At 36.1% G+C, this 14,313-nt stretch overlaps 1 protein-coding gene across 11 annotated transcripts in view; it reads left to right on the top strand.

Annotated features, from left to right (window-relative positions):
* Positions 1-14,313, top strand: part of PPHLN1 (periphilin 1) — a 177,683-nt gene that overhangs the window by 113,091 nt on the left and 50,279 nt on the right. For 7 of the 11 annotated variants that reach the window (XM_045554002.1, XM_045553998.1, XM_045554001.1 and 4 more), the window contains 2 exons: positions 8,835-8,891; positions 12,217-12,296. In XM_045554002.1, coding sequence (XP_045409958.1) covers positions 8,835-8,891; positions 12,217-12,296 — 137 coding nt within the window. The remainder of the gene's footprint in view (positions 1-8,834; positions 8,892-12,216; positions 12,297-14,313) is intronic. The other 4 variants (XM_045554007.1, XM_045554003.1, XM_045553999.1 and 1 more) reach the window with 1 other exon arrangement.

Below are 14,313 nucleotides of genomic sequence, written 5' to 3'. Positions count from 1 at the left end.
TTAGATACAAAGAGGTCCCTGTCTCTAAACTAGAATATATGTATGTATATTTTCTAGCAGCTAATAACTACCAATATGTTAATACATACATAAGATACAATTTTGATACCATAATTATTATGTCATAAATGAAATTAACATGAAGTGAGCATGTCAAAGTGAAAGATTAATTCTTACTCTGGGGAAAGAAGAACATGTCATGAAGGAGATGACATTTGGACTCAACCTTATTTCAGATTTCCATAATACAAGTGAAGAAGTGTCTTCTAAGTAGAAGGAATTATGAGCCAAGATACAGAAATGTTCAGGATATTTCTTTTTCTTTTCTTTGTCACTTTCTTCTCAATAACTGTCTTTTTCAAATAATTAGAGTTTTAATTTAATAGCCTTCGCCTCCTGCATAATGATAGTGATGGAAGATGACTAGGAGTCATCAGATTGTCTTCCTTTTAAGCTATTGCTAGATTCTTGTGTTTAGCAAACATTTATCAATTGTTTATTATTTGCAAAGATAGGTAGAGTGGGGCTTCCCCCCAAAATATTTTTGTATACAGGTGTGTGAATGATCATATAGGAGGTAAGAGTGTCATTTGAAGGATTTAAAACAAACACGGCCACTTACATATGCCTGATTGCTTAAGATGTGCTCAGGACAGTTCTAGGTAACTAGAAGTTTTACTGTAGAGTTTAGTGTTAACAAGTATTTTCTCTTTTGTTTTTATATCCCCCACGCCTACCACCAGGAAAAAAAACCTTCAAGAAGATAAACGACGTCTAAACTCTAATGAATGGTCAATGTGTATAAACATATCCAAAATTAGCCAGATAACCTTCTAAGAACTTTTTTTAATGTGTATTGACTTAAATCCAAATCTAATAATGATTTGATTAAAGAAGGAGAAAATACGTTTGGAAACTGATTCTGAAGCCTTTTTAACAAAACATGAGTAAAATGGATTCTTATTTGGCAGCTCGTAATGAAGCTATTGAAGTTATTGATGAATTAACCTTACTTTTCCATTCCCCCTCAAAAATAGAAATTTCTGGGAAGAGCATCTTCTCTGTTGATCTGCTTTTCAGCCTTTTAGTGGCTAAAACTCTAAAATCTTAAGATGAAATGTGGATAAGCCAGAATGTAATGCTCCTGTCTTAGGATTTCCACTTACTTTCCCCATCTTTTGAGGTCTAATACCTTTAATATCTGGAGTGATGAAAAGATAACAGAAAAAATTGGGAGACTAAAATATGGGATAAATTGAATGAAACAGAGCATATTACTTTATTAATTCCTGAAGGTTTATTTTCTTTAGTCATTTAGCTTTGAAAGTAAAGTTCTTTAATCAGGGAAAAAAGTTTAATCTGGGAAAACTCTGTTTACAGGTTGCCTTGGTTGATTCCTTAACTACTTGGGCTGAACTATGAAAATTTTCTATATTCCTTTCATGTTTTCAGAATGGTTACATAAGATTGTCTTGTAAAAAGTTAATGGAGAGGGCTGGGCATGCTGGCTTGTGCCTGTAATCCTAGCATTCTGGAAGGCCAAGCCAGGAAGATTGCTAGAGATCAGGAGTTCAAGACCAGCCTCAGCAAGAGCAAGACCCGTCTCTACAAAAAATAGAAAAAATAAGCCAGGCGTGGTGGAGTATGCCTGTAATCCCAGCTATTCGGGAGGCTGAGGCAGAAGGATGGCTTGAGTACAGAAGTTTGAGGTTGCTGTGAGTTATGATGATGCCACTGCACTCTAGCTGGGGTGACAGAGTGAGACTCTGTCACTAAGAAAAAAAACAAAGTTAATGGAGAAATCTTGTTTTAAACAATAAATGGAAAAAGTAATTTTTTTACGTATTTGTGATATGATTGTTTTACTTTAAATGTCACAAATACTGATGGCACCTGACTTTTCTTCAAAAGAAGGACTGAGAAACAGGATTCTTCAATTATCAGTCCTTTAAGATAGGTTAATTAGCAATTGGTTAAAATTTAGTTTCCTAATGTAAATTGAAATTCCTGACAAAGATTTTAAACGTTTTTGAACCTGTAAATAACAGGTTCAAATAATTTTCTTATGGTCTCATTTCATAATTCATTAACTTTTAACTTTTTGCTTTTTGTTCATACTGCAGAATAATTGTACCTGTTTTAGTGATCACAAGTGGTTTGGCCCTGGTAACTATTCAAAGACTAATTCTTCATAACTCTTATATGCATTTAATATCATTATGTTCTTAATTGTAAGCTGCAGAGTGATTTTACTACATTTTTAGTTCAGCAGTTTATTTCCCATTTTGTGATTACATACATGTGTACATGCACACATACACTTTAATTTCTTTTACTTAGCCTTTTGGGTTAATCTAATGGAACTTTTTACTGCTTCAGACTATCCTTCTGGATCAAACTATTGTTTTTTTTATCCTGTGCTTCACTTACAGGAATTTTCTGACTTTAACTTAATTGGGCTAACCTGGACATAGTTATGAATGCAATATTATTTTTAGTTCCTTTTGTTCACATTCATATGACAGCAGTGCAGTTTGTCCTAGTTAACTTCATTTTGTTTATTATACTTTCCTAGTTAAAATTGTTTTGTTCTATATACCTTGAATATTTTTACTTGAAGTTTATTTTTATTATAATTAATCGAACTCAATATCTTCACATTTATTAACTCTGCAATATTTATTTCCTTTTTTCTCCGCTCTTTGAAATGTATCCCATATTTTCCTATCTTGTACTTATGTCATTTACCTTTTGTTTAGGATAATAACATTAAAAGTGATGCAAGAAATCACTAAGTTCAATTTCACACACCCATTCTTTGTTAAAGTACTTGTGATAAATTTGCCAAATTACAATCCAGTTCTTGCACCTTTAGAAAGGTCAATCTTTATATAAGGAATTAAAATCTTTTCCAGTAACATCTTCTTAATACTAGTTATTTATCTTAGAGCCAAGATATTTCTTCCTTTTATGTTGTAACTTTTTATGTATAGGAATACCATCATATCCTTCATGATTTTTTTCCAGGTTTAAATATATTTGGTTTCATCATGGTTTCCAGAACTTTTGTTTTCCTAATTTTCCTTCTGTTCCTTTTAAGTTGTAACACCAGAAATGAACTTTTATTTTGACAACCACATTTCATTAGTGGCCCTTACTGAGATTGTAGGCAACTAAAACCTAAGCCATTTTCACATACAATACTTTTAAATGAAGTACCCCTCAGGCTATACTTCTTTTTCAGGTGCAATTTTGTGTGTAATTAATGCATTAAGAAAAATCTATATAGAAATGCTAAATTTCATCTAATTAACTTTGGCTTATTATTCCATTCTGTGGAGATCTTAAAATCTCATTTAATAATCCTATATGTTAGCACCTAATAAGAACAGCTTGTTTATCTGCCAATTGAGTATGCTTTATGTGTTTTGTATTAATCATTAATAATTATGCAGAGTTGCATAAGGGCAAATCTAGAAACCTCTAGCGATTTCTAGAAACCTCTCTAGAGGTTTCTGTGTTGTTTGCTGTTAATCAACAATTGTGATCTTCTACCTTTACTGTTAGCTTTCTTAATTTCCACTTGACGATGTCATGGAAGACCTTGTCAGTTGCTTTCTTGAAACAATTTAAGTTATAAAGCATTTCCTCTGTCAAAACAGTGACGTAAAGATTGCCTTGCTTTGTTTTTGTAAATGCATTGTGGCTCCCAGGGTTGATTATGTAAGTACTTATGAACTACCTCTTTGTTAATTCATTCTAAACATTTGCTAGGGATTAATGTCAAGTTTAACAGTGACATTCCTATATTGTGTGACATTTTGGTTGAATTTTAAAAATATCTCTTGCGATGTGTTAGTGAAGAAATAAAATATCATTACTATGGAAGATTTGCAAGTTTATTATTATTAAACTTGCCTGTCTAGTTTTCTATTGCTCTAACTTAGGGCCTAACCTCCCCTTGTTTTCTCAATATCAGCAGCCACCATTAAGAATAGATGGTATTTTAAAGGAAGACTATTATTCATTAATGTTTAATTCTTTTTTTAGGCCAATTTGTTTATGTTTATTGATTACTTAATTAGAATCAAAGCATTTGCTTTACAAAGTATAGAGTAACCTTATATGCACACAGTACCAAAAGTGCAAATTATATAATGGGACTACCTCATTAGATTTTAATGTTATAAATTTAAAAATGTAGGGTTGTATGTATATACAAAAAACTATACTCATTAAAAAGAATTAGAATATTTAAAAGGTTTCACTTCCACCCCTTTTTTTTATTTCAGAATATTATGGGGGTACAAACATTTTGGTTACATATAATGCCTTTGCCTCGCCCAAGCCAGGGCTATAAGCATGCCCTTCCCCCATACAGTGCTCTGCATCCATGAGTTGTGAGTTTACCCACTCCCACTACCTGTGCCCACCTGACTGGCACCAAATGAATATTACTACCATTGAGCCACCTTAGTGTTGTTTAATTCTTTTTAAAAATGTATCTTCTGAGATAACTGAAAGTATATAAGAATTAAAAGTGCTGTTTTGAGACATGTACATTTGGAAGATAGAGTCCATTATTGAACTTTAGTATAATAGGAAAAGACATATGTCTTTAGACCTGTTGGCTGTAAATAAATTTTGAAGTTCACAAGGATTTTAGGATTATAGGTGAAATTCTCATGGAATTTTGAAGTTTAATTCTGCCTTTATAGAGAAGGCTTATTCTGTGCAGGTTTGAAGTGGTAATGGGAATACAGAAATAAGACTTGAGCGTCAGATAATAAATATTAGGCAGTAGGAAGACAGGATAAAACCATTCTCTTAGCAGCTAAATACCAATAGTGTTTCTTGGTTTGAAAGCCACTATATTGTGTTTAATACTCTTACAATCTTTTATTCAACAAAAATGTATTGAACATAAATGGTTTGCCAAGCAAGATAAATCTAGTCTCTGCTTTCTGAGTTTATGATTTAGTGAGAGAGACAAGTAATTAAATAGGGATAAACATTTAGATGATATCTGAAGGATAAGTAGAAGTTGGTGGAAGGATGCCAGTGGAGAAGTATTATTGGAATGAGCTATGTCTTGTGGAGTCCGTGAAGTATAATTTACTATTTTCCTGAAAGCTCCTGGGCTATTAACTGATCTAGGCTATTAATGTGCTGTTGAATTAATATCTATAAATATTATTCTTGTTTGAGAATCCATTGTTTACTCACAAGAGAGCTTTGGCTGTGAGTTTCTTGGCTGAATCGTGAGAGTACAGCTATAGCTTTTCTGGCATCTTAATGATGGAGGTTCTAAAACAATCATTAATGCTATTGGTGTAGGAATTTTATATTATCCCTGTTTGAGAACTTAGTTCTGTCAGTAGCACATGTTCATGATGAGTGCAGATGATGTAATGTTTTACTTACATGTTTATAAGTGAGTCCATGTGGTTTTAGCTGATGTATTAAGGGAGAATTCTACTTAGAAGTACACTTCTAAGTATTCAGTCAACTGCTGTTGAACTTATTGGATCTCTGACCTCCTAAAGATGGATCTTGGGGGAAGCAGGGGTGGTGCAAAGCTTTCTCCACCCATCTACCAGTTTATTTTCTCTGTCACCTTTTGATGTCTTTGTCTCTCCATTTTCTGTTTGTATCTTCTTGAATAAACTAGATCTCTGAGAAATCATGTTCTTCCTAACCAAGAGCCCCAAATTCCTTTAGCTTCATTCATCATGATCCAGAAAAACAAATCATTTTATCAGCATATATGTAGCCATACCTTCATCTGTTCATATCTTAATGTCTCTTTCCAATCATCAGCTGTTAAAGAACTGATGAATGTACCTGTGTTATAAAGTTTGTTTCTTGGTAGGACTTTCAATTCATAAGTACCTGTGTGTCCCCATTTGCCAAGCACTGTGCCGAGAATCCAATAGATTGCCCCTAACTTTACCATCTCTAATAATAATTTCTGTTTTTTCCCTGCAGGGTTCTTTCTTCCTACATGGCTTATGAATAGTAAATAGTACTTGACAGGGTTGGTTTAATCTGGTTAGGTTTATCAATGCTTTCAGCAAGTAAACAAATCAGGAAGAAAGTATATTTCTGAAAGATCGTGTCAGATTTGCATTTGGCTATGATATTCAAGGAGCCACCAAATACTGTGAAACTCTTGCAGAACTTCATGACTGTTTTTGGTACATTAAACTGCTTTTCCAGCTTTTGATTTCATCTCAGTGAGGAAAAGTTTGTATCTGGCATTTGGAACCAGTATTTGAAATTCCTTTTCATTTCTTTCTTCCAAAATTATTCTTTCACTCACCAATATGTAGACATGGATTTTAATTTCTATACTGCCACTTCAGAAATTTTTTTTTCCTATTTCCTTTCCTCCATTGTGATTTGGAACTCATTTTCCTTAGCAAGTCACAGCAAAAGCAGGAATGTTTTGAGCCTTTTTGCCTTGCTCTCAATCAAGGAGTCATTGTCTGCTTGCTAAGATCATGTGTGAGATGAATTTGAGGTAATGGCTAAATAGCTAAGGAAGTAGCATCCTCTCAAAATGTAGAACAGTGAGTGAAAGAGGCAGATTTTAGAGACATTTATATTCATAGTGTTAGTTGGAGCCAAGTAAAAATAGCAAAGCAAAAAGGATTGAGGTTAGGAGGAACACTCACCATTTAAGGAACAATAACCAACAGAAAAGAAAGAGAAAAAATATAGTTAGGAAGATGTAGGGGTACTAACACAGATAAATGGCAAATGTTAAAATCTTGTTTATAAATCACTAAAATGCTATAGTAAAGGACAAGAAGAACGAGACCTTTAATATGAGCAGATCAGTAGAAACTTTGAGATGAAGCAATTAAACACAATGGTGGGGCCGGGCGCGGTGGCTCACGCCTGTAATCCTAGCTCTGGGAGGCCGAGGCGGGTGGATCGCTCGAGGTCAGGAGTTCGAGACCAGCCTGAGCAAGAGTGAGACCCCGTCTCTACTAAAAATAGAAAGAAATTATCTGGCCAACTAAAAATATATATACAAAAAAATTAGCCGGGCATGGTGGCTCATGCCTGTAGTCCCAGCTACTCGGGAGGCTGAGGCAGTAGGATCGCTTCAGCCCAGGAGTCTGAGGTTGCTGTGAGCCAGGCTGATGCCACGGCACTCACTCTAGCCTGGGCAACAAAGTGAGACTCTGTCTCAAAAAAAAAAAAAATAAAAAAAAAAAAAAAAATAAACACAATGGTGGTGTTTCCACTATCTCTTGTTACTAAAAATACCTCAAAACTTAGTGAATTAAAAGAATAACTAATTTGTTCATGATTCTGCAATTCACTGGGTGGTTTTTACTGGTCTGTTAGAAGATTATTAAATAGTTCAGGCCTACTTAAGGCAACATGGATGGGAATCTATAATTAAATGTGGTAATTCTTACAGTTTCTCTGAAATTTGGAACCAAAATCAATGAACACACCCCTAAGTGTGTTGGTGAACTAATTCTTCAGGGTAAAAAGACCTATTTGTAGCAATTGCTGATATTGGTGGAGTCAAAACTGCCAATGATGATTGATGTCAGGCTACTGGTGTGGAGTAACTGAATGCAAATTTTGGAAGAGACGGATGCCTGTAGTCTACTCTGACTATCTAATGAGTTGGCCCTAAGGCTCTCATACACTTCTGTAAAACATCATTATTTTTATCATTTGACTTGATTTGAGAAAGAATTTGAGGCAGCTTAACAAAATAAACACTTAATAAAATAGGATTAAATAAATGAAGAATTTTATGTAAAAGGGAAATAAGAATAGGAAAAAATGTAAGAATGAAGTTAGTAGTGCATGAAATAAATGCCTTTCATAAGACTCTGAACAGTTGCTGTAGGTGAACTAAGGGTTTGGCCAAAGCAAAGCAAAAAGAACAATAATAGTGTTCACAGTATACCTCACATAAAACAAATTACTTGGGAGAAACAAAACTTGCCTGATACCAGGGAGACCAGTGAATTATGAGAAAAGGGTACTGCATCCTCAACATTATTACGGTGTTTATGTAATTATTTATTTATTTATTTATGAATGACAGAGTCTCACTCTTTCACCCTGTATTAGGAGTTTGCAGGTAAGGAAGCTTAACAAAATATTTCAAGATTCTAAATAAGGGATAATTAGAGGTTCAACCTAGATAGTAGCTGTGGATTTGTTTCTAAAGAAAATTCATATATGATACAGTATGTATAAAGAGAATCAGCAGGATTTAGTAGTAGATTCCTTGGTGAGACCAAGTCAGAATGCCTATTTGAAAACTTTTCCAGTATCCTTTGTGATTTCTAGCGATGATTCATCTTTCACTCTTGATCGTGTGTGTGTGTGTGTGTGTGTGTGTGTGTGTGTGTGTGTGAGAGAGAGAGAGAGAGAGAGAGAGAGAGAGAGAGAGAGAGAGAGAGAGAGAGAGAGAACGCCTTTAACAGTCCTTTGAATGTCAACTTTATGGAGAGAATTAGACTAGGTACTTGCTATGACGAGTAAGGCATGATCTTTGTCTTCAATTTTCAATGTCTTACCTTAATAGGAACCTTTTCTCATTCCTTTCTGCCCATGCTGTCCTTGACTGGCCTTATCTTAAACTTCTATCAGCTTCTTCCTGCTCTGTTATTTATTCTTCTTCATTGGTGGTTGCTCAGGCAGCCCAACTTGATAGCAGGATAGGAAAGGTTTTAGGGTCACCAGTAAATGCTGAGGGGTTCCTGTTCTCATCACTCCTACTCCTGGGTTCTTCTCTTACTCCTCTTGGGCACAGAGGTGCTCGTGTTAATTCCTTCCTGCCTGCCTTTCCCTAGAGTCCATGCGTGCTGGTGCCTCCTACAAATGGCAGAATAAAAGAAAGCCAGAAACAGGTGAGTTTTGAGCTAGATTCTGATTTGGGATTATGAAGGGGTGGGAGACTTGAATTGATTGAGATTATGGAAATGGGAAAAGTACATAACTGTCCCATTAGTTTATTGTCAGAACCAGAGTTGAACAGGTAGTAGGATTTGGGGGATACATGGGTTGCTTGTCTAGGCTAGCCATTCCTGGTTGGAAATAGCCCACCTCATAGGAGGCTGAGATCTGTAGAATAGAGAGGCCATTGGCAGTAGGACCGGCCAACAGTAGGATCAAGCAATTTCTATTTACCTTTCCTGTGCTATTTCTGCTGCCATCTGTATCATCTTTTTCTTTGTCCTTTGCCTCTTGCCTGCCCTTCCCATTCACGCAACAGATATATATGAATATATGTGGATATATAAACCTCCTGCCCTATCCTTCAGTGTTCCTTTGCTTCTGCACATGAAATTGGTTACTTAAATTAGCCTTTGAGCAGCTATAATCAGGAAAGGCCCTAAGACTACACTTAGGGACTATAGTTGGCATAGCTGCAGTACAGATGTCCTGTTTGTAAAGGAAATGCCAAGCAAAAGATTAACAGCTGCTTGTGACAGATATTTTTTTTTTTTTGTGTGTGTGTGTGTGTCTAGATCATAGGTGCTAGAATTGAGCCTACCTTTAATTAGCGTAGTGTTCTGTGCTGTTTGGTCTGGCACTTCATCTTCTTTCAAGGGACTGCTTGTCTGAATAGGATGGGGAGGTCATTGTATCCTAAGGGTGGAAGAATAAGATTCATCTTTTTACTTAATTTTTGAGCGCCTACTTGTGTCTTTAAGCACTTGAGCTAAGTAGGCCGTGCATATTCAGAAATAAATAAGCTATGATACTTATTCCTCTCCGGACTTTGGTGTAATGGGATAGACCAGCAGTCCCCAACCTTTTTGGCACTAGGAACTGGTTTCATGTAAGATAATTTTTCCACAGACCAGCAGGGGTAAAGGGGTGGTGGTTTCAGGATGATTCAAGCACATTACATTTATTGTGCAGTCAAACCTCTCTGCTATTGATAATCTGTATTTGCAGCCGCTCCCCAGTGCTAGCGTCAGCGACTTGGGCCCACCTCAGATCATCAGGCGTTAGATTCTTGTAAGGAGCATGCAACCTAGATCCCTCGCATGCAGAGTTTACAGTAGGGTTCGTGCTCCTATGAGAATCCACTGCCATCTGTGATCTGACAGGAAGCAGCAGTAATGCGAGCGATGGGGGAGGCTGTAAATACAGATGGAGCTTTGCTCACTCCCCTTGCCCCCCCACCCCCAGCCAAGCTCCCCACGCCTCGCCTCCTGTTGTGCAGCCTGGTTCCTAACAGGACACAGAGGGGTATCATTCCATGGCCTGGGGATTGGGGACTGTAGGGATAGATTGACACTATCACAGTACAATGTGGAGTTTGCCACTTTCAATGAAAATGCAATAAAGAATGACTAAATAAATCATGTTCTTGGTCATTTGGGATGCAGTGGTGGTTTGTATCATTTTTCTTTTGATTCTCAAGGCCTATAGAGACTTTCACACTAAGCAACATTAAAAGTTCTTAATGGTACCATAAGTTAAAACACTCTAGGGTTGTGACTTTATAAAAACTGCTGGAGCTTCAAAATTGGAATACTCAGCCTTGAGCAGGGGTTCTCAACCTCTGCAATATTGACTTTTGAAGCTGAATAATTCTTTGTTATGGGGGACAGACCCCAATAACAGGATATTTAATAGCATCCCTGTCCTCTGCTTACTATGTGCCAGTGACACTCTCCCACTTGTGACATTCAAAAATGTCTTCACACATTGCCAAATGTCAGGAAGGGGAAAGGGGGAGGTGCAAAATTGTCCTTGGTTGAGAACCACTGGTCTGGAGAAAGCCTTTTGGGTCTGCATGACATTGGAAAGAGATGTTATTCACCCCTGCCCTAGTGGTCAGAAGTCTTTGAGCTACCAGGCCCTTACTTAGCAGTATTTCTTGGCTTTGGCATAAAGAGCTTAAGGCATTTTGACTGAAGCTGGCTTTGCCTCAGTTTCAAGATTGTTTTGTCTCTGCTTTTGCTCTTGACTGCTTTCCTGGCCTTAACCCACTGTCCAGTCTTGACCAGCTTCTGTGTGACTCCAAACTTGGTGCCACTTTCTCTTCTTTGTATTTTTAATTTTGGTAGTTCTAGCAGCTAAGAGCAGAGAAGGATTATATTTTATATATGACACATATAGACAATTTAATGAGATTTTTTCTTTCAGTAACAGCTCACTGTTACTAATTTCTAAGATTATATTTAACTAAACCCATTTTTTGTTTTTCCTTAAGAGACGGTATCTCTCTTTCTGTTGCCCAGGCTGGAGTGTGGTGGCATAATCATAGTTCATGGCAGCCTCCAACTCCTGGGCTCAAGCAGTCCTCCTGCCTAAGCCTCCCGAGTTGCGGGGACTACAGGTGCACGCTACTGTGCCTGCTCATTTTTTTCGTTTTTTGTAAAGGTGGAGGTCTCACTATATTGCCCAGGCTAGTCTTGAACTACTGGCCTCAAGCAATCGTTCCACCTCAGCCTCCCAAACAAAGCACTGGTATTATGGGTGTGAGCCACCATGCCCAGCTTAAACTCATCTTTTTGGTAGTTGTTGAACCTGCTGAAGTAATATTGTTTAAATGTATTTTCTGGCTTAAGTTTCTATAAAAAATGGTTTCCATATGGCACCATGTGTATATCTGAAGTGATTAAAGTTAGTGACCTTACATAGGTTTATTTCCAACCAGTAAACAAATATTTGGGTATTCATTCATGCCAGGCACCACATTAGTGCTCTGAAATAATAGTTTATTAATTTTATTTTGTAAACTGTCTAAACAGTTCAGGAATATCTGCTAAATTTCCTGTATACATTTCTAGCCTTGATCAACCCCTTAATTAGCTAGTTCACTTTGGTAGTATCTATATAATAACTACTCATGTATTTTTATTATGATATATTAAAAGTTAGCATTTAGGAACATGAAGAGGAAGCAGTCATGATTTTAAAATGTGTTTTGCCTTTCTGTGTCTTCTCTGTGGCTTCATGTTTGCTAACTGGCAATGGTGTGGCCTACATGGCCTTATATGATGTCATTTAGTTCTGAGTTATTTCAGATTTTTGATGGTGCTCAGCCTCTGAGAGAGATAGGCAGTTTTAGATGTTAATATGTTTAATTAAATGATGTAATGAAAAATTTTAGTATTAAAATAGGTATATGACCCCCATCATTAATTCTGTTACAGAATCACTTAATTGAAAACAAATGAGCTGAAAAAATTATATCTTACTTTTTTTATATAGATAAAGAGAGGCCTGTACAGTCTTTGAAAACATCAAGAGATACTTCACCCTCAAGTTCTTCAGCAGTTCCATCAGCAAAGGTTTGTTATATTTCTAAAATCAGTTTAAAGAATTAAAAGGTAAATGAAATGGGCTGTCTAATACAGATGCTTGTATTCTTTACTGTTATATCTTTGGGACTAATTTGCTGAATTTAAAAACTTGAATTTTAAGTAATTACAACTTGAAAAATAGCTACTAAATAAGCAGTTTTCTCATAGAGTTTTTTCTACAGATTATGCTAAAATTAGTACTTACTGCTACAACCCTTGTTCTCATCTTGACCATAACCAGCTGGGAATAATACTCAGATGGAGCATATTTGGTGGGATTGTGCTTTTATTTTGGGAGTTGGGGGTATAGGAAGAGACCTAGTATTTATTATGTAACTAGTCAATTCTAGATACTATATTATTTTCTTACATTAATTCATATAGAAATCCTGTGATATAAGTAGGTATATATCTCTATTCTGTAATAGGGTGAAGGCCCAGAAGTTAAATAATTTTATCAAGGACATAGCTTTATCATTCTTCTCATTCCTACCTTTCCATAGTCTCAAAACACGTTGAAAAGATGACTCATGCTTCTAATCCTCAAAAAATTAAAAATTTGACAGTGCTGTTTCTATCTGTTCTCCTCAGTTAGAGGTTCTGTTCACAAATCTCATACCGTTTCTCTTGACCATCACTGTTGTTACTTCTGTTCTTTTTGTTCTTCTGTCTTCTATATTTTTGGCTGTTCAGCAAGAGTAGGTATCATGTGGCAGGGGGCTGCTGCTTCTCTGCTTCAGAGAGGGGAAAAGTTTCTTTGTGACAACTTGTATCTTTGGAACACTTGGAGGATTCTAGAATGCTGGGCTTTGAATAGCAAAGATTGATTGGATTATTTGGTTCTGTCTTAACCATATCAAGGGTGCTTAACCCACCCGAAAGACTGGCTTGTTTTTCTTGGCAGGTAATAAAATCAAAGGAGTAAATAGTACCTGCCCATCCAAGTTACTGTGAAAATTTGAATTATTTATTATTTATGAAATATTCATTTCCACTGAAATATAATGCTGTTTAAGTATAGGTTATGACACAGGGCTTTGTGCTACATGTTAAGATATGTTTAGTGGGAAACAACCATAATGGATTTAGCTACTTTTGACTGATAGCTTCACTTAGATGTTTATATTTTTGTTACATAGACCACAAAGTCTTAAAATGGAATCAGAATATCAGAATTTTAGATCTATAATTATTTTATGTGTTGGGAAAGTGCTACCCCCTGTGTCCTTTGCTCAGGGTCACATGGTAGCTCTGGGGAACTTTATTACCTAGATTTTCTGATTTGGTGGAGGACTTTTTTGTGTAAACATTATGGTGGTCCTCACGAAGGAATACTTTTTCAGAGTTTATTTCCTGCTGTTAGAAGTTAAGAAGTTAGTTTCAAGTGTAATAACAGATGAATAAAAAGATTAAATTATATTAGGTCATTAAATATGAAATGCCCGATTTCAAATCAAAAGTTTAGTTTATTATATCTCAAACAAGAAACAGTACAATTAATCAAAGTATGTACTTAGACTATCGACATAGTTTTGTGATCTTAACAGTAACTTGCTTATACCAGCATCAAAGAACTCTGGAGAATGAGTGATGATGAAATCGTGAAAGGCGTTTTCCACTGCTTGTTGGAAGTAATAAATGAAAGAAGAGTAAATAGTACCTGCCCATTCAAGTTACTATGAAAATTCAAATTATTACATATGAACCAGCTTTCTGGGAAAGCTGTGGAAACATGCAGAGTTTCCAAGTCCACCTTCTGTAGTTTGAGCAGCATTTGTTTTTTTGCCACATGTGGTCTTGCAAGAGGATTGGTCTGTCTCTATTGACCAGTCTTGGGTGTTTAATCACAAGCATCCTCATCATTTTATCCAATTGGCTTCAGTAGACATCCGCTGTAATCGAATGACCAGTTTTCATGAAGCTGTAGTGGACAAAAGCAGTGTTGGACCACCAAACAGACACAATTAGCTTTTTTTGATGAATATTTGCTTTTGTACCATGTTCC

The sequence above is a fragment of the Lemur catta genome, chromosome 6 (genome assembly GCF_020740605.2).
Source record: "Lemur catta isolate mLemCat1 chromosome 6, mLemCat1.pri, whole genome shotgun sequence".
Lineage (NCBI taxonomy): Eukaryota > Metazoa > Chordata > Mammalia > Primates > Lemuridae > Lemur > Lemur catta.
The sequence above is the reverse complement of the archived record's forward strand: the minus strand, read 5'-3'. Positions and strand labels throughout refer to the sequence as shown.